This window comes from Plecotus auritus (genome assembly GCF_963455305.1).
Source record: "Plecotus auritus genome assembly, chromosome: 11".
Taxonomy (NCBI): Eukaryota; Metazoa; Chordata; class Mammalia; order Chiroptera; family Vespertilionidae; genus Plecotus; species Plecotus auritus.
Window position 1 is genome coordinate 38,012,098 of NC_137777.1, and position 21,412 is coordinate 38,033,509.

At 37.7% G+C, this 21,412-nt stretch overlaps 1 protein-coding gene across 1 annotated transcript in view; it reads left to right on the forward strand.

Annotated features, from left to right (window-relative positions):
• The window catches only part of MCMDC2 (minichromosome maintenance domain containing 2), a 47,333-nt gene that overhangs the window by 18,252 nt on the left and 7,669 nt on the right, over positions 1–21,412 (forward strand). The window contains exons 8-14 of the mRNA XM_080646247.1: positions 305–430; positions 4,455–4,692; positions 8,223–8,428; positions 10,033–10,199; positions 10,851–11,030; positions 14,745–14,887; positions 18,646–18,755. Coding sequence (XP_080502373.1) covers positions 305–430; positions 4,455–4,692; positions 8,223–8,428; positions 10,033–10,199; positions 10,851–11,030; positions 14,745–14,887; positions 18,646–18,755 — 1,170 coding nt within the window. The remainder of the gene's footprint in view (positions 1–304; positions 431–4,454; positions 4,693–8,222; positions 8,429–10,032; positions 10,200–10,850; positions 11,031–14,744; positions 14,888–18,645; positions 18,756–21,412) is intronic.

Consider the following 21,412-nt stretch of genomic DNA (forward strand, 5'->3'; position numbering starts at 1 on the left):
ATCTTAAGTAGAATTATCTTGTTTTTCCTTTTGACCATATATAGGCGACTACCTAATTACTATGTAACATGCTTCTTAAAGATAATTCATCATTGCCTATAAGTGTCAAAATTTATCAGCAATAAACTTGCCTCAATTTGCATAATTAATGCCACTCTATATGGATATTATACTAAACAATAGTAAATACTTTATAACTAATTCAACTACTGAATTGTTACTAATTCTAGATCTTTGAACCATAAGATCATGTACACGTTTCATTTAGTGAAAATATATTTTCTTTTGTGTTTAATAATTTTAGATGAATCGGTGAATAAAATGAGTATAGGAAATGAGTATAAAATTATTGGAATTCCAACCTGTGTAAAAACTTTACAAACTTCTGTCTGTATAGAGGCAAACAGCATCACTTTTTGCAATCCAAAAGGTAAGGAAAGTGTTAGTATCATATATTAACAAATATTTAAATTTAAATCCATTTATTTAGGAAATAAGTATTGGCTGCCTGTGTGCTGGGCACTCTTCTAAGCACTAGGGATGCAATTGTGATAGGGCAGTTAAGGTTCCTACTCTGAAATCAGTTGGTAGACAGTAAACCTGTAAACTAATCAATAAGACAATTTCAGATAATAAATGCTATGAAGGAGATAAAATGGGATAATGTAGAACCTTTCCCATATGAAATATTTTTTTTAGCTTAACCTTATTTTGCTTTTGTTTTTGTATTTGTTTGTTTTTATAATTAGCAATGAGAAAATATTTCAGGGTACCAAGAGTTAGAGATTAGTTAAAAGGTTTTTCTACCCTAACATTTATTTTCTAGCCTTAATTAGATCTTAGCTTGTGATCTGAGAAAGAGAGCCCAATAAAATATCATCCTTTTCCTCATTTGAGTTCTGAACCAATTGAGATATAAGACAAAAGAGAAAGGCAGATGGTGGCCAAAATATCAGCTTTCTTACTGACAATTTCTTTAGCAACTTCAATATAATTAAGCATTAGGTAAACGGAAGTGGAGAGCAGACCTACTCTTTTAACTTGGCACACAAATATTTAAATGTAGCAAGGGCTAGTTAAATTTTGAATAGAGTTAGATTTTTTAAAGAATCCCTAGATAACCATCTGCAATTATAGAGGGCAAAGTAGACTTTAAATGCAAGTTGATTCTAGATACCTCTGCTTATCTTGAAGAGAAAGTTTCTTAACAAAATTAAAATGTTGAAGAAAGAGAGGCACTAATGCACAATAGACATTTTAGTGATCTTTTAAATGTTTTCTGCTGTGAGGTGTTTCAAGATTTATTGATTTAGTAGCAGAACATGACCTATATGTAGGTGGAAAAGTATGCTTTCTCACGCTGAACTCCAGAATTAGGCAAATTTAACCACTCATATGTAGTAAACGCTACACTAAGGCAACCTTCCTTGGTCCATGGTCAGGGGTGATTAGAAGAAATCATTGCTCTATGATGGTAGCCTGTCAGAGCACAGCTAGAGCACAGTTCAGCACAGGTGCTCTGAGTTCATATATTCTAAATTCTGCTTGACTACACCAACTGTGGGGGCAGGTTCCTTCTCAAACCCTGCCCATTGCACTACCTATCGGGGCCAAACCCCTCTGCCAGGGGCTGGACCTTCTTGGACACCAGGTGGTAGAAGGAGAAGCCATGAGAAGTTGTGGTTATATAAGAATGAGTCTTATAGAAGCCAGTGGCCATATAGCCATCAGACAAAACAGTCCTTCACAGCAAAGTCCCATACAGGTAGCCACACACTGGTGATAAACCAAATACATCTTTCTCACAAAGCAGCATCAATCTCTGTACACACGGTTGTTATCTAAGCAGCTACACACTGCCCCTAGACCAGCCGTGGGCAAACTACGGCCCGTGGGCCGGATCCGGCCCATTCGGCTGTTCTATCCGGCCCGCGGAGCCGAAAGAGCGGAGGGTCCTCTTGCTCTCCCCTCCGCTCCTTTACTTTGAATTTATATTAGTTCACACAAACACTCCATCCATGCTTTTGTTCCGGCCCTCCGGTCCATTTTAAGAACTCATTGTGGCCCTCGAGTCAAAAAGTTTGGCCACCCCTGCCCTAGACTCACCAGGGCACCGGAGCTCTCTGCCTCAGCAGCTTCCCCAACCTCTCCAGGCTTTCCTGCACACATAGGAGCTACATCCTCTGAGCCTGCCTCAGCTTCTCCCCAGTACACTGTGACTGGCTGGTTAACATGTATTATGTCATTTAGACAAAAGAGGCCTCTAGTCAACAGTTACATCAATCATTTTGGCTACAGAAAGGCACGCGTGCACAGTGTACTGTGAGATCGCGGTGGCCTTGGACCTGCATATGGTATCTTAGTCTTGAACATTCTGATTAAGGTTCCCATGTTTAGAGTGGCCTTGGCCGTCTGGCGTACTATCAATAAGGCCTCCACACTCTTAATTAGCCTTGGCTATCCCATGACTCTGGCATGGTTCCCACATAGCCCAAGCGGAAGGAGAAAGACTAGGTTATATATACACAGCTATTCTTCCAAAACTGACCAATTCAATTAAATCATTCATCTCTTTTGGGAGTTAGACAGAGTGAGAAAGTGGAGGTCTATAATGTTACCATATAGTACTAGAGGCCCAGTGCATGCAAATTCGTGCACTTGGGGGGGGGGTCCCTCAGCCCGATCTGCACCCTCTTGCAGTCCAGGACCCCTCAGGGGATGTCCACCTGCTGGCTTAGGCCTGCTCCCCAGGGGATCAGGCCTAGGCTGGCAGTCAGACATCCCTCTGGCAGCCTGAGAGCCCTCGGGGGATGTCCGACTGACTGCTTAGGCCCGCTTCCTTAGGCCGATCACAGTCAGACATCTTTAGTGCTGCTGTGGAGGTGGGAGAGGTTCCCGCCACCGCCGCTGCGCTTGCAGCCATCAGCTCGGCTTGTGGCTGAGCGGAGCTCCCCCTGTGGGAGCACACTGACTGGTGGTCAGTGCACGTCAGAGCAACCGGTCATTCCTGGTTGTTCCACCATTAGGGTCAATTTGCATATTACCCTTTTATTATATAGGATAGTACAATGCTTTCAAAATACTAGAGTGTAAATCTGCCCTTTTAACAGCAACAGTCAAATATTTCCCATTCTGCTTTTTAGTCAAGCATAGAAATACAGAAGCAAACACTGTAATACAGGAGCCCTGTGATCTGGCTTTGCTCAGATAGGTCTTAAAAGGAAAGGAATGAAGAATTTGCTTGCACCCCACCACCAATCTATATGGACACTTGAGGTGATTGCTTCCTTTCCTGGGATAGAAATGATAGACCAGAGAGACCTCCAATCATTCTAGCTAATAAAAGTGTAATATGCAAATTGACCATCACTCCAACACACAAGATGGCCGCCCCCATGTGGTCAAAGATGGCTGCCCCCAAGTGGACACAAGATGTCAGCCACAAGATGGCTGGCAGGGGAGGGCAGTTGTGGGCGATCAGGCCAGCAGGGGAGGGCAGTTGGGGAGGACCAGGCCTGCAGGGGAGAGAAGTGGGGGGGACCAGGCCTGCAGGGGAGGACAGTTCGGGGGGACCAGGCCTGCAGGGGAGGACAGTTTGGGGGAACCAGGCCTGCAAGGGAGGGCAGTTGGGGACGACCACGCCTGCAGGGGAGGGCAGTTGGTGACGACAAGGCCAGCAGGGGAGGGCAGTTAGGGGCAACCAGGCTAGCAAGAAGAGGTCAGTTAGGGTTGACTGGGCCAGCAGGGGAGGGCAGTTAGGGGCGACCAGGCCTGAAGGGGAGAGAAGTTGGGGGGACCAGGCCTGCAGGGGAGGCAGTTGGGGGGGACCAGGCCAGCAGGGGAGGGCAGTTGGTGGCAACAAGGCCAGCAGGGGAGGGCAGTTAGGGGCAACCAGGCTGGCAAGAAGAGGGCAGTTAGGGGTGACTGGGCCAGCAGGGGAGGGCAGTTGGGGGTGACCAGGCCTGCAGGGAAGGACAGTTAGGGGAGATCAGGCTGGCAGGGAAGCAGTTAGGTGTCGATCCAGCTGGCAGGGGAGTGGTTAGGGGTGATCAGGCTGGCAGGCAGAAGCGGTTAGGGGCAATCAGGCAGGCAGGCAGGTGAGTGGTTGGGAGCCAGCAGTCCTGAATTGTGAGAGGGATGTCCAACTGCCCGTTTAGGCCCGATCCCACCAGAATCGGGCCTAAATGGGCAGTCAAACATCCCTCAAGGGGTCCTAGATTGGAGAGGGTACAGGCTGGGCTGAAGGACACCCCCCCCCCCCCATCACGAATTATGAATTTCGTGCACTGGGCCTCTAGTAATTTAATATTATAATTTAATATTATCTATAAAAATTTTAAATGGCATCATTAACTGTAATCTGGTGATAATATTTTAGATAAATAGAATTAGACATCTATCATATCATTTTCTTGTTTTAAAACCCTTTTAAATATGTTATTATTTACTTTCAGTTCCCTCAGGGATTAGCGACAATTTCAGGTGTCTCCTCTCTTTGACTTCCAGCTCATGCTGGAAGTTTACAGCAATACTTGCCAATATCTTTGCATCACACATTGTTCCTCCTGGGACTTACAATTTTCTCAAGCTCTGTTTGCTGATGAGTCTAGTTCAGACAAGAGACTCTAACAAGGAACTGGAAGATTGCCTGGATATTTTAATTATAACAAGTGATACTCTTCTTGTAGACAGGTAAAATATGTGATATGAATTTTTTCACATAATAAATTGGTCACAGATTTGCATAAATATTTTCCATGAGCATTATTACAAGACAAGTATTTAGGACTTACCTGGGCAAAAATTTATTTAAACACTTATCAATGAGTTTCAAAACTTTTAAAATATGAATTGGGATGTTTGCTTTCAATGCTTTGAGAACCTAATAGTTTAAAATTTCATTCTGTTTCCCCACTCAGACCTTTACAAATAAATGCATCATTATCAGGCTTCCTTCTTCCCCCATTCCCTGCCTTAGTGTTCCGCTTTTGTACTTCGTTTTTATTTTTTAAATAATCTCCCTTCTGAGAGCCAACAAGCCATTTTCTTATTTTTCTTTAATATTCCACTCAGTAATACTGACTCACTATACCCAAATAAGGCTGTCAAAAGTGCCCAAATTACTGTTTTGGGAGTATCACTGTAACATTGAAATAAGCCTTTACTCAGCATTTTGGGGCTCCTCACTAGCAAGTACCCCTTTTTATTTTTTATTTATTTTTTTTCAAGTACCCCTTTTTAAAAGTTACTTAAATATTCAGAAAGCTAGGAACATGCTTCTTATGTTAATATCTTGTATGCCATTATAAAGAAAAAATCAAATCTATAGAATGAATTTAAAATTAAAAGAGCCTGGCTGGCATGGCTCAGTGGTTGAGCGTCAACCTTTGAACCAGGAGGGCACATGCCCGGGTTGCAGGCTTGATCCCCAGTGTGGGGCGTGTAGGAGGTAGCCAATCAATGATTCTCTGTCATCATTGATGTTTCTCTCTCTTCCTCTCCCTTCCTCTCTGAAATCAATTTTTAAAATATATTAAAAAATAAAATTCAAATAAAAAATTTAAATGTTTTTGCTGAAATTGCAGTGTAAATATGATGCTAACAGCTACGGATTGCACAAATTTGATTTTAATTTATTTAATTGGAAATAAGTTTTGGCATCATTTACAGCTTGTCTAATACTTCTATTATTTTTCTATGACAACTCCTTGACCATTTTTCACTTTTCTACTAAGTAGTTTGTTTCTCTTTTTTAAGGATTTAATTTTTTTCAAATCTTTACAAATCATATCTAATTTTATTTTGATTTTTAGAGAGCATGGAAGAGAGAGGGAAAGACAGAGAGAAATATCGATGTGAGAGAAACACATCGATTGGGTGCCTCCTGCACGAGCCCCAACCAGGGCCTGGGCCGGGATGAGCCTGCAACTGAGGTATGTGCCCTTGACCAGAATTGAATCTGGGACCTTTCAGTCCACAGGTCAAAGCTCTATCCACTGAGCCAAACAGGCTAGGACAAGTTGTTTATTTCTTATTGATTTGTGATATCTCTTATAAATTAAGGCCTTAGTCTCTTTTCTTTTGTCATTAACCTTTGACTTTTCCTATGGCATTTGAGACTGTGAGAGATTTGGGTTTTTTTGTTTTGTTTTATTTTGTTTTTAGGTAATATTTATATTTAGTAAAAATAATCAGATCTTAAGTATACAATTTGATGAATTTTGACAAATCCATACACTCCTATAGCCATCACCACAATTAGATACAGAACATTTCCATCACCTCAGAAAGTTCTTTCACTCCTTCCAAACAGTGCCTATCTCCACAGGTGATTCTGTCACAATAGATTAATTTCCTGTTCTTGAACTTCATATAAGTAGAATTATACAGTACATACTCCTGTGTCTAGTCTCTTTCACTCAGCATGTTTTTTATATTGACCCAATTGTGTGTATTAGTAGTTTATTGTTTTTATTGATGAATAGTATTCCATTATATGACTATACCAGAATTTGTTTATCCATTCTTCTGGTGGTAAAGATTTAGGTTTTGCATGTTTTATTATAAATAAAGCTGCTGTAAACATTCTTGCACAAGTCTTTCTATGGACATGTGTTTTCATTATCTTGGATAAATACTAAAGAGTGGAAATGCTGTGTCATAAGATAGATGTATATTTACCTTTATAAGACAGTGCCATTTTTCTAAAGTGGTTGTACAATGTAAGGTTACAGTTGTTTCTATCCTTACCACTGAATCTCACCTTTGATGTTCCTATCTCTCCCTCTCCTTTCCTCTCTGGTGTTGTCAGTCTTTCTCAATTTAACCATTCTAGTGTATATGAAATAGTATCTCATTATGATTCTAATTTGCATTTCCCTGATCACTACTGATTTGAGCTCTTTTTCATGTACTTATTGGCTACCCATATCTACTTTTAGGAAGTGTCTGTTCAAGTTCTTTGCTCACTTTTAAATTGGATTGTTCTGGATCTGTTTCCTTTGTCATATATGTGTATTGTGAACTGTTTCTCCCAGTCTAAAACTTAGATAACTTTGATGAACAGACTTTTTAGTTTTGATGAAGTCAAATTTATTACTTTCTTATATGTTTATGTTTTGTCGGTTCTGTTTAAGAAGTGTTTGCAACCCCAAGGTCATGATTATATTATTTTATGTTTTCTTCTAGAAGCATTGTAGTTTTCACTTTTAAAAAATATATATTTTTATTGACTTTTAGAGAGAGAGGAAGGAACAGGGAGAAAGAGAAACATCGATGCCATCAATTGGCTGCCTCCTAACATGCCCCCTACAGGGGATCAAGCCCTCAACCTTTTGGTGCAAGGGATGACACCCAACCAACTGAGCCACACTGGCTGGGGCTAGTTTTCACTCCTACATCAGGTCTGTTATCTATTGCAAGTTAATTTTTGTATATGGTTTGAGGTAGGAGTCAAGGTTAATGTTTTTGCTCTATATTTCTCTAATTTTTGTATACCATTTTTTGGAAAGACTTTTCTTTCCCTGTTTAATTGCTTTGGTACCATTGTTGAAAGGCAATTGAACTGGATATAAATTAGTTTTAATATTGAATTGGGTATAAGTCATTTTGTTACCTGACAGGGACCAGCCTGGAGCAGGTCTGCTTCAGACCAGCCTGTAGTGTGTAGGTTATTGACTTCATGTAGGAAAGATTTCACAACACTAGTCCAAGTGATTTTGATAGTACGTTTATTAAAGTTGGGGACAGTGAAACAAAGGAAAGTTTTAGGATAGAAGAAGCAGCGGGAGAGAGAGCCTAGGACCTAGGTGGTGCTCTGCTTTGGTTCCCTAGAAACATAGGAAAGAAGTGAGTCAAGTCAGAGCTGTTGTTAGCTCATTGGAAGTAAAGGTCACAGTTACAGAAGTTAGCCAAGGCAGGGTTGCTTTTAGTTCGCTGTAAAGTCAGAGAAAAAGGGGCCTTGGAACCCGGCCAATGTGGGTCAGTGGTTGAGTGTTGACCTATGAACCAGGAGATCACAGTTCGATTTTGGGTCAGGGCATATGCCTGGGTTTCCGCTGGAGGCAGCCAATCAATGATTCTCTCTCATCATTGATGTTTCTATCTCTCCCTCTCCCTTCCTCTCTGAAATCAAATTAAATTTGATTGTGTAGCTGTTACACATTATGATTTCTGAAAACCAAATATTAAATAATAGTAATGAATAATTTATTTTTCCCTAGGCTTTTGAATTATAGTATAAACCTTGTGCCCCGTGGTATACGTCATCCAGTCTCTACTGAAATTTTTCCTACTCTGTTCAGGAATAATTATGGAACTGGAGCGGTTAGTATTCAAGCTGGCAGTGCTTTGCTAGCTAAAGGTGGTATCTGCTTTATAGGAGACTTGGCTTCATACAAAAAAGATAAACTTGAACAGCTTCAATCAGGTAAACATTTTTTTCAAATTAATTTTCACCTGTTTAACTTATAGTCTCATTATTGTTAAGGAGTTACTTAACAGTTAAGAGTGTATTGTACTTGTTTTAGAAACTGAGAATTATACTAAGTGGCAGTTTTCATTTAATCTTTATAAATAAAAATAGAAAATTTTAATGGGCAAAATGCCTTTGCTCTCAGTTTGTATTGAAACAGACTTATTTCCTTTTCTTATCTGATTGCATTAGGTAGGACTTCTAATATGATATTGAAAAGCAGTAGTGAGAAGGGACACCTTTGTCTTATTCCTGGTCTTAGCAAGAAAGCTGTTTCTCACCAAATATGATGGGAAACTTAACTATGATGCCACCAATAGTTTTTTTCTAGATGTTCTCTTTCAAGTTGAAGGAGTTCCCTCTATTCCTAATCTACTGAGAATTATTTTTTAATGAATGAGAGTTAGACTTTATCAAATACTTTTCCACATCAATTGATGTAATAATTTGATTTTTCTTCTTTAGCCTGTTGATATTATGAATTACATTAGTTGATTTTCAAATGTTGAACCAGCTTTGCATACCTAGAATAAAGCCCACCTGGCTGTGCTGTATCATTTACTTTTGTTAATCCTCACCTAAGGATATATATATATATATTTGTTGTTGTTGTTGTTAATCCTCACCCAAGGATATTTTTCCATTGATTTTTAAAAAATATATTTTTATTGATTTCAGAGAAGAAGGGAGAGGGAGAGAGAGATAGAAACATCAATGATGAGAGAGAATCATTGATTGGCTGCCTCCTGCATGTCCTCCACTGGGACCAATCCTGCAACCGGGGCATGTGCCCTCAACTGGAATCAAACCCGGGACCCTTCAGTTTGCAGGCCGATGCTCTATCCACTGAGCCAAACCGGCTAGGGCTCCATTGATTTTTAGAGAGAGTAGAAGGGAAAGGGAGAGACAGAGAGAGATATTGGGTTTAAAGAGACATACTGATTGGTTGCCTTCTGTGTGCACCCCAACCAGGGCCAGGGAACCTGCAACCAAGGTACATGCCCTTGACTGGAATCGAACCTTGGACTCTTCAGTCCATGGGTTGATGCTCTATCCACTGACCCAAACCGGCTAGGGCTATACATATATAATTTTTTAAAATATATGTTTATTGATTTCAGAGAGGAAGGAAGAGGAAGAGAGAGAGAAACATCCATGATGAGAGAGAATTATGGATCGGCTGCCTCCTGCAAGTCCCCCACTGGGGATCGAGCCCACAACCCAGACATGTGCCTTTGACTAGAATCGAACCTGGGACCTTCAGTTCGCAGGCTGATGCTCTATCTACTGAGCCAAACCAGCTAGGGCCATATATAATTTTTAAAAAATGTATTCATCTTATGATGGACACTTGGGCTGTTGTTAGTTTGGGACTATTGTGAATAATGCTGCTATGAACATTATTATCAAGTATCTGTATAATCAAAACAATCTAATGTACTTGTGTCTTTACTAACTAAAGTTTAGACAGTAACATTCTATATAACAATATTTTTTGTTGATTTGTAGATATATAGACCAAAATGAACTTAATAAATGGGTAATGTCTTTTGACTTAGTTATGGAAAGCAGAAGCATTACAGTATACATCCCGGGAAAGAAGTTTGGGGATGATACCAATCAACAACTGACTTTTCCCATTCAGTGCAGTTTTTGGTCTTTCATTGATATGGATTCATCTTCAAGGAAAAATATGCAGAAAACCAACACTCTAATTGGTCAGATGGTAAGATATATGCATATTTTATTACTAGAGGCCTGACATATGAAATTCGTGCAAGGGGCTTGGCTCTCGGCCCTCACAGCTGCAGCGGCTTGCCTCAGTTCTCGCAGCTCTGGCTTTGTCCAGAAGGTCGTCTGGAAGGATGTCCAGTCTAATTAGCATATTATGCTTTTATTATTATGGTGTTGTTGTTCAGGGAATTTAGCCACATATTTTAATGTTAATGTTTTTGTTGTTCTTAATGTTTTGTTATTATCCCATTTCTATACTTTAGTACTAGAACTAAATAATGACATAGTGTGAAATTCTTTTACGTTTTTTAGTCATGCCATGCAGATGTCTCTGCTCATTAGAAATTTTTATTTGAATTTAGTGGAGGTTTTAATGAATAATGTAATAATAAGTATTAGAAAATACTTAATAAAGAGCATTTTTAAAAAATTAGTCACCACAAAGTTCTCAGGCTATTCAGGAATCGCTTTAAATAATAATTAGTAATAGCAAATCATAATTATTATAGTTATCAGTATATAATTAAATTTAAGCAAATCTTATAAATATATGAATAACTTAAATATTTTAAGATTTATTTCCTGAGTCTTTGTGAAAATGCCTGAGTTTAATGTTTGCCTTTTATGTTTTTGTTTGATGTAGGATTGCAGCTTGATTCCAGCTAATCTTGTAGAGGTATTTGGATTATTGATTAACTGTAAGGAATCGTCTCCTTGTCACCAATTTCTTCCTACTGTGCAACATACTTTAAAGAAAGCCATTGATCCTAAAGGGCTGCTTTATTTAGCTTCTAAACAGTTCACAACAGAAGATTTTGAAAAGGTAAAAAGAGAAAAAATGATTACCAAGAATACTTGTGCTAATGTTTCTCAATTTAAAATCAACTCTCTTTGAGCATTCAGTTTTCTGTTTTTAGGATTCATTTGTTCCAACTTTCTGCTAACTTTACAACATTTTAAGGACATTGCATAGAAAATATTTAGGATTATCTCTACTAATAAAAGGGTAATATGCTAATTAGACCGGACGTCTTCCGGATATCCTTCCTGACAAAGCCACGGTGGCAGAGACCAAGGCAGAGATGATTAGGGGTGATCAGGCAAGCAGGGAAGCAGTTAGGGGCGATCAGGCCAGCAGGGGAGAGCAATTAGGGGTGATCAGGCTGGCAGGGGAGAGCAGTTAGGGGTGATCAGGCTGGCAGGGGAACACTTAAGGGCATCAAGCAGGCAGGCAGGTGAGCGGTTAGGAGCCAGTGGTATCGGATTGTGAGAGGGTGTCCGACTACTGGTTTAGGCCTGATCCCGCAGGCCTAAACCGGCAGTCAGACATCCCCTAAGGGGTCCCGGATTAGAGAGGGTGCAGGCCGGGCTGAGGGACCTGCCCCGTGCATGAATTTTGTGCACCGGGCCTCTAGTCTATACTAATAGAAGGGTAATATGCTAATTAGAGCAGACATCCTCCAGTCAAAGCCGCAATGGCTACGAGGGCTGACGGCAGGCAGCCGTGGGCTCAGGCAGCCGTGAGCCCTGGCAGCTGCGAGGCCCAGGGCTCAGGCCTCGCAGCCGTGGCGGCCAGCAGTGGCTGCAGCAGTGGGGTGATGGAGGCAGCACCTTCCCCTAATCGGCCGGTCACCTCCCGCAGAGGGAGGCCAGAGGCAGTAGCAGCGAGGGGGTGAAGGGGTGGCGCCTTCCCCTGATCGGCTGGTCGCCTCCGCAGAGGGAGGCCAGACTGCAGCTGGGGAGCGGGCCTAAGCCATCAGTAGGACATCCCCTGAGGGCTCCCGAACTGTGAGAGGGGGCAGGCCGGGCTGAAGAACCCTCTCCCCAGTGCAAGAATTTTCGTGCACTGGGCCTCTAGTAGTTAAATAAAAGGACATAGATATTAGCATGCCCATCCTAGATATTAGCATGTATAAGGACATAGATATTTTAAAAGTTGAGTTTATTCTTTGCACCACTGTCCAAATCACTATAGCTTAAGGAATCTCAATGAAAAAAATCAAAATTGAATATTTCTATAGAAAATTATGATGAGAGGCTGTATAGATATATTGTTATTTACATTTTACAGACTATTCAAAGGTATTTTCTTTATATGACTGCCTTCAGCATTCTGACTTTAGGGAATGTCCATTATGACTCACTAGCTCATTTTAATGTCCTGACATGAAAACATTTGTGGCATATTCAGAGAACCTGAGAGTAGATGATATAAATTTAGTAATGGTTTTCATTGTTATTAAAGATACTCAAATATTTATAAGTGAAACCCTTTTAATAGTAACTATTCAGAAATCTGTCCACAGTAGAGTTAAAGTATCTAAGTAGGATAGATAAAAGGCAGAGAATATTGGGAAGTGGGAATGCTTGGGTCATTAAATTTTGTTTTCTTATCTGCCTGCCTTATAGGCATATTGCATGGGTAAAAGGTTGAAAGGTTGAGGTGGGCTTAAAAATGAATTATGAGCATTATTTATTCACATAGATTAGAACAGAAAAAGAACAATATTGATAATACAATAAAGGTCTTTTTGTTTTTAGTATAGAAGAAAAAGTAGTTTGTTTCTAGGAATTAATATAGATACACTAATGACCTGGAGAAATTTTCACCCAGTTTTTCCGTGAAAAACAAAAACAAAAATATCTATGGGTTTATTAATTAGTCATGTACTTATTGAATTACATATATATATGAGCCTACTTCTGATTTTTTAAAATTCTCATGGAAACATAAATTTTCTTTTTTAAATATCATTAACTGAGGTATAAATAAGATACATGAAACAATTAAGTCATCATTTATATGCTAAACTGAGTGGCACTGACTATAAGTATTTTAGGATTTCAGAAAGGAAGATAGCAAGTAGAATGTAAGAGTTGGGGACATTTCATAGAGGAGATGAGACTTTGGTAGGGTCTTAAGGAAAGGTAAGATTTAGATAACAGGAAGGATGGGCATGCTAAACAGAAATAAGAATAGGAGCAAAGACATAAAGTAGAAATGAGTATGCATGGAAAACTATGAGAAGACTTGCCTGACTGGAGCAAAAATTGTATTATGGAGTCACTGGGATTGGGATTTGGCAAATTTACAATAAGCCTTGAAAAGCTCAGGCAAAGGAGTTTATAGTTGATTTGTCAGACTGGAAAGAACAGTTATAGACTTTACTAGTGAAATAGTGAAAATGATTTCCCCAAAAGATAAATCTGTCTATCACATAAAATAGATTGGACAGAATATGTTGCAGCCTGGGCTCTCCAGGAGGTGGACTGAGATAGAGCTTAGTGTACCATTGTTTATCAGGGAGTGCTCTTCTATCAATACCCTTGAAAGGGAGAAGGAAGCAGGATTGGACAGAGAGGGAGTCAAGCTGTGATATAGGCCCAAAGATTGCCTTTGCTGGCCTCACAGTGAACTCTGGAGCTAAAGAGACCCATCAGAGTTGTCCTTTTTTTTAATTTTTATTTTTTATAAATAGAGGAGTTTACAACACCCTCCCCACTTGCACCTCAGTGAATCATTTGGTATGGGTTATCCTGAGGCAATTCCTGAAGAACTTGACAGCTAGAGGTCAAATTCTGACAGCACTCCCAGAAGCTGGAGCAACAGTCTTTTTCTGAAGGGGGATATAGGTGGCACATGACTGGGCCCCCAAAGGGTAAAACCTAGAAGGGCTACTGATGTAGTTAATTAATAGTATTATCCAGTTCCAAAGGTCTGGAGGGAACTGTGGAGTATAAGGAAAATAAAGAAGACAGGACATATTCAACCCAGGACATATCAAATCCTTTTTAAAAAAGTTATTTTTAAGATACAAAGATTATAATTAATAGCAACATTTTTATGGTTAATTTTTCTATGAGTTTTAAAAGCAGAAAACAACTAAGATTGTTAAAAAGTCTGGAAATTATGTCATTGAATAAGGATTTAAGAAACTGGGAATCACTCGGAAAGAAAAAAAGCATAAAACTCAGAAAATACTGATAATCATGTTGAAAACTTATTATCTGCCCAAAATCTTACTGAATCTCCAAGGCCCAAATTCATACTAGTTAACACAGTGCCTCCCACATTGCTAGTGTTCAGTTGTGTTCTTTAAAAGGAAGAAAAGGGAAGTAAGGAGGGCAAGCTCGAGGGCCAATGAGGGAAAGTTATAAGGAAATAAACTGTCAAAGAATTAAAGCTATTCAAAAGGAAATGAGCTTCTGAGAGAAGCCCTCCCATTGAAAGGCCTGAGTGAGCCTTGATTCCATTAGAAACAAAGACTTAAACGTCATTCCAATACATTGCACCGAACATTCCTGCACCAAGAAGGAGGAAGAGGTTATTTGGGGTAAACTTTAATATTCTTACAAATATAAGACTCTGATTTAAAATGCTCAATGACTTTGGGATGGTCCCAGATATTTAATCAATTTTGATGTAGATTAAATATGTAAACTTTAAAAAATAAAATGACAATATACTTTGCATTTTTGTAATATAGATTATATAATAAAGTCTGAGTCTCTTAAATTTTTCACACTTTTAATTTAGCTGCTGGCTTTTGCAAAGAATTTGAATGTAGAATTCAGCTTGGAGGCAGAAAGAATGGTTCATGGCTATTATCTAGCAAGTCGCAGAATCAGAACAGATTCTATATGTGGATCAAAACTGTCAGCATCTGCATTAAAATATTTGTAGGTATTCACTGTAAAATTTTAAAGCCAGTATTAACTTTTAAATGATGTGCTTAGTTAATTTATCTATTTCATTTTTTTTGTTTTGTTTAATTGCTGGTTGGTTGGTTTATAATTTACCTTGTTCCAAGAGAATTTAAGGTGAATTAACAATTCCTTTTGTTATATTGTTACATCATTTGAACCTCCAATTATTTATTTTCACTAAATTAATTTTTATTAGACCCCCTTTATAAGATGTGTCCGAGAAAAGTATATGGATTTCAAATACAAATGATTGTTTTTTAAAATGTGGCTGTTGACATTTGTCAGGAAGAAGAAATTTTCCTGTACCCTTCTTGGTTTTTCTGGCTGGTCTGATAATTAAATTGACATAAAACAGATTAACAAAAGTAAATAACCATATTTATTTATCTATTTATTTATTTTGTAAATAACCATAATTAATTACATAGTACTTATGGGAATCCCACAACATGAGAGGTTCAGGGATGGAAAGTTAAAATGAGTATCTATGGCATTCTGAATTAAGGATAAGTAAGATACCTTGAAGTTTCATGGAGGAGGAAGGTCACTCACAGGATAATAAGAAGAGCAGATGTTCAGTAATTACATATTTGTTTGTCCTAAAGATAGGTTGTAAAAAGTTATCTCTGATAATAACTCTTATCATGGGCAAGGTCCCAAATTTAAATTTCTTAATCACTGTTAACAGTTTTTGTGTATTCTTCCAGAAATTATCCATTCAAATACAGATATGTAATTTAAATATATGAGGTATAATAATACATATTTATTTGAATACGTTATATATTTTAGATGACTATGTTATTTAAACATTCATATACATGTATATTACAATATATAAATATATATTTATATGGATACTCTATTTTTGCCCAAATGGAATCATGCATGGTATATATAGTATACTATCACACTATCAGTACATAAATATTTACCTCATTCTGTTTTAATAGCTGCATTACAGTTTTACTGTGTTGTGATGTGACTGCATCATAGTTTAAACAATGCCCTATTGCTAGACGATTACTTCATTTGATATAGATTTAAGAATAATCTCAAACAAATTATAAAGTAAGACCAGGAGTAAAGTAACCCATTAAATAAATAAATATCTTGTTATAACTGCAGTATAAAATAAGACAAGTGAGGGACCGGCAGGAAATGTCAAGTTTGAGTCTATAAGAGATAAATATGTTTAATTTCTTCCAATGGTATATTTATCTTCATAGAGCTGAAAAAATGCTTAAGATAAGACAAGGTAGAAATCAATTGTGATGTTTTAAAATGGTAAACATAATTATATAATGCTTTCCTTTTTCTGAAGTAATATTTAAAATACTCAAATCAGTACTCAGTACTCAAAGCTTAAAAGCTTTGAAAGTTCTGTTTTCTCATAATGTTTTTTCTCTGCAGTAAAAAATGTTTTTTATTTAAACTCATATAGCCTCAGTTTACTGTATTGATCCAAAAATAAAAGAGTTAATTTTAATATGATAGCTCTACTTTTTCCCATTGTAGAAATAACCCCCAGGGATGGAGATGGGGGTTATGAAGTAGTAAATGAACCACTAATCAGAAGAATCATAAACCTTGAATTTTTCTCCTACTTAGATAGACCTAATAGGTACCTAATAACACCATCCTAGCTTTTCTAAAGAAGTGGAGCTGAACAATACTCTCTTCTCTTTTCCTGAAAGGCTGTATACATATTCTGTCCTGGTCAACATTTTTAGAAGGAGCTTGGGTGAGACAGCAGGAACATGATAATCAAATTTGTAAATAAACATCTCTGGAAAGCTCTTCACAGGTTTGAATGATGGTTTTAGTCTAACAAGAAGAAAATTAATAGGATAAATGTAATGTCCTCAGTTAGATCTCAGCCTCCCTAGTACAAGTGAATGGATGGGAAAGGGTGATATGGCTTAATGTGAAAAAGACTTGAGATTTCATTCTTTTGATGGTTAATATGAGTAAACAATATAACATGGTTGTTAATAGTACTGTGATTTGGGTTGCATTAATAGAATATAGTAAGCATATTAGCATAACCAATGGACACAGACACTGGGGCAGTGAGGGCTTGCCCAGGGTGGGAATGGCTGGGGGGTTGGGTCAATCAGGGAAAAAGGAGACATATGTAACACTTTAGACAATTAAAAAAAATAGAATATAGTAAGGAAATGTTAGTTCTGCCTCTTCTCTATTCTGCTAGTCCAGTGGTCGGCAAACTCATTAGTCAACAGAGCCAAATATCAACAGTACAACGACTGAAATTTCTTTTGAGAGCCCAATTTTTTAAACTTAAACTTCTTCTAACGCCACTTCTTCAAAATAGACTCGCCCAGGCCCTGGTATTTTGTGGAAGAGCCACACTCAAGGGGCCAAAGAGCCGCATGTGGCTCGAGAGCCGCGGTTTGCCGACCACTGTGCTAGTCAAATCATACCTGTAATAATTCTATACTGAAAAGAAATATTATCTAAATCTGCTCACTAGCCAGAATGGTGTGGGGCCTGAACATTATGTCTTATGACATTTTAAAGGAACTAGGGATATTTATCTTGAGAAATGAAAACATGGGACAACCAGAAAAGTTGTATTTGAAGAGCTGTCACATTTAAGAAGTATTGGGCTTTTTCTGTAATCCCAGAAGACAGAACCAGGGACCAGTGGGTGGAAATTGCAGTGAAACCAATTTCAGCTCATATTTATATAATCTTCGTGGGTGAGTCCCAAGATTTTCAATTGCCTTATTTTTGAAATCATAAAACCCCTGTGAATTATTATCCCCATTTTATACCTGAATTTCAAAATAATCTCAAAATTAAATAATTTATACAATGTCACACAGGTAGTGAATTCTGGAGATTTAGCCCAGTTTTTCTGATTCTCAAGTCCAGCAATCATTCATGAATATTATACATACCTAATGAGAGCCTAAGGGAAAATTTTCAGGTAATCAAAGGTAGTTTAAAAATAAAGGCATGGATTGCCTTATGATTCCCAGTGAACTGTAGGAAAAGTTCAAAAGAAACTAGACAATAATTAGCCTGGGATGTTGTAGAGAAAATTCAATTAATTTGATGGGAGTTTGAACTTTAATCTCAAAGATCTCTTCCAACACTGAAATTTCAAGATTCTATGAGGACTTCAAATAGATGCAGAACTGGAAGAAAATATTAAGGATGTATCTATAAGAGATCTTTAGTTAGGTTAACTTTCCCAACTGTGTGTTTATCTGAACAGAATTTGGGGAGAGGGGGTATAGAATAATAACAATAAGCCAAGGTGGAAACCAACTCTTTGATAATAAGTCAGGATACTTGCTTGTTATAGAATAGTCTGTTCATCTTGGTAGGAAAAAAATGCTTTGGAAAGAAACTAAACTTTTTTTAAATATATTTTTTATTGATTTCAGAGAGGAATGGAGAGGGAGAGAGAGATAGAAATCTCAATGATGAGAATCATTGATTGGCTACCTCCTGCACATCCCCCACTGGGGACCAAGCCCACAACCCAGGCAGGTGCCCTTGACCAGAATCAAACCCTGGACCCTTCAGTCCGCTGTATCCACTGAGCAAAACCGGCTAGGGCCTAAATTTTTTTAAAGAAAGAATATGTTAATCTTTAATGTGTGGCTTATGGTCACATATATCTTGGTTTGTTTCTGCCTAAATATATATCATCTTTATACTATCAACATATTTTGATTGGCTTCAATTTTCTTTTGTAGAATTTCCCTATCTGAAGCACATGCTCGACTGAACTTAAGGAATAAAGTGCTTAAAGAAGATGTACTAATTGCAGTCTTATTATTTGAAACATCTCTCACATTGAAATATGGTAATCATTTAAATTATTAATGATGAGTACAAATAATTATATTTAAACAAATATTTTTACTCTTATATTAAAATGTTATATTTCAAATATTATTTTACAGATTAATAAATTTCTATCAGGTAAAGCCTTTTTTAATTTGAACATTTACTAATTGCTTATAGTAGTATCATTATCTGATAAGTTCCTTATTATGCATAATTGTTTCTGTACTTGAACTTTTGCATTGTTTAAATAATTCTAGAAAAACTGTACTTAATACAATACATGAAGTGATTTTAAATTTATCTTCCTTTTAATATAACATGCAACATTTAATAGTCCTGCAGTCCCCCACAGTGGAGTTAGGCACATAGCCAAAGAAAATGTGATTATTTTAGCACCTTCTCTGAATTGCTAGTTATAATACTACTAGAGGCCCAGTACATGGATTCATGCACATTGAAAGGAAATTAATTAGAAGAAATATTTTAATATCGCTATTCACCCTTTCTCTATAATAGAAGTGTCAACCAGATTCACAATCAACAATGATAAATGGAAACACAGGTGTGCTATTGGTGCCACCGAGAGCTTTAAATATATATATATATATATATATATATATATATATATATATATATATATATATATATATATAAACTTGCTTAATTAGACCTGCTTTCTGACTTAGCTAAATTTTTTCCAGCCCAGTGAAGCACCCCAACTGCTCTTTCAGGTAATTGTCAGCAACACAGTAGTAAATATCAACATGAAGCAGATTATTATTGTAGATCACGCAGGGAGAACAAAGGGTGAAATATTTATCTGTAGCAGTGTTTGACTATATTCTGCCCAGTGAGAACACCTGAAGTCATTTTCAAGGTTCACCATTTCTTACTTTTCAGTTGGGTCAAGTTTCTAAACTTTCTAAAATCTCTGTTTTCTGGTTAATGAAAAGAAAATAGGATTCTACTGAGTCTTCTATCTACCTACTCCAGGACTTTTGTGAGGATCAAATGAGATGAGACACATGAAAATGCTTCACAAACATTTGGTTAAAGTGTAAAATGTTTGCACCTGGCTATAAAGCAAGTTGTATTCCTGAGCTGAAGAAACTCCAAGGAGGCTAGTTGTCGCTAGGGAGAGGAAGCTGGGCGTTGTTACGTGATGTCATTACCCAGCGCCCACAGCGACCGTTTCTGGCCTGGGTTGGGTTGTGGGTCACATTTTGCACTATGGGGTCTTGACAGTGTTGGCTGCGATTTGGTGGGGTGTCGCTCCAGGGTGGTGGTGGGGCCTGTGTCCCACTTGGGGGAAGCCAAATGTTGGTTTGTTGGTGCCAGGTCCATGGTGCTAGCCAGTGTGGGTCATGGTAGCTCCTGCATTGAGTGTCTGCCCCCTGGTGTTCAGTGTGCATCATAGCTACCAGTCAGACAGTCAAAGGGACACTTAGCCTTTTATATATATAGATGACTATAGCATTTAATTATTTGAAATGATTGGAGCTTATTATGGTTTTGCTAATAAAAACCTAAGAGGACTCAATGTAAGAGTAAAGAAAGTTATACTCACAGAATTCTTTGTGGAATTAGATGAGCCATTATTTTGATGAGATAAACTATGTTTCAACCCAAACTTTAGTTCCAATCCTGGGATTTAAAAGGATATTTTAACACTGACTTTTCTGTGTGTATATGTATAGTGCTTAAATTTGCTTTAAATTCAATTTATATGGTAGTAACTTTCTGCAAAGATCTACTAGAACATTAGACCTTTGTTCTATAATTATCTAAGTTTAACATTCCTAACCTAGGATCCATGGATACTTAGAGAGTTCTAGGGACTTATGAATCCCTAAATTATATGCAAATTTGTATATGTATATTCTTTATACCTTCTTGCTTAGGGAGATAAATAATAACCCCTAGAAAGGGTAAATTATCATTTTGAATTAGTTTTATTTACCAAAAGAGAAAAACTTGATTCCCAACCAATGCTAAATAAGAGGAAGGATATATATTTTTTATTTTTTATTTGCTTTATCTTTTTTAAAAATATATTTTTATTGATTTCAGAGAGGAAGGGAGAGGGAGAGAGAGAAACATCAGTGATGAGACAGAATCATTGATTGCCTGCCTCCTGCACGCCCCACACTGGGGATCGAGCCCACAACCCAGGCATATGCCCTGACCATGGGAATTGAACCAGTGACCTCTTGGTTCCTGGGTCAATACTCAACTGCTTAGCCACACCTGGCTGGGCAATTTGCTTTATCTTTAAATTCTTCTCTTAAAAAGTATTTAAAATGTAATTGTTAAAATCCAAGACACATTCTTTATGTACCATAAAGAAAAATGCTGCCAATTTTACTAAGACATAACAACAAAGTCATCTAAGACACTACTAGATTTCAGTAAAAAGACAAAAATGTGTCTTTTAAAAAATATCTTTATTGTTGAAAGTATTACCTATGTCCCCTTTTTTCTCCCAATGACTCCTTATTGCCCACCCCTGCTGTGTCTTTGAATTAAAAATCTATAATATTATATAGTATTAAGTATTCCTATAGTAGAATATGGGTATTTTCACTTGGAAACTATTTTGTCAAGGCTTTTTTAAAGCATTTAAGAAAACATTTGTTGAGGGAAATAAAGCTATATGAAGATTTTTTCCTTTAA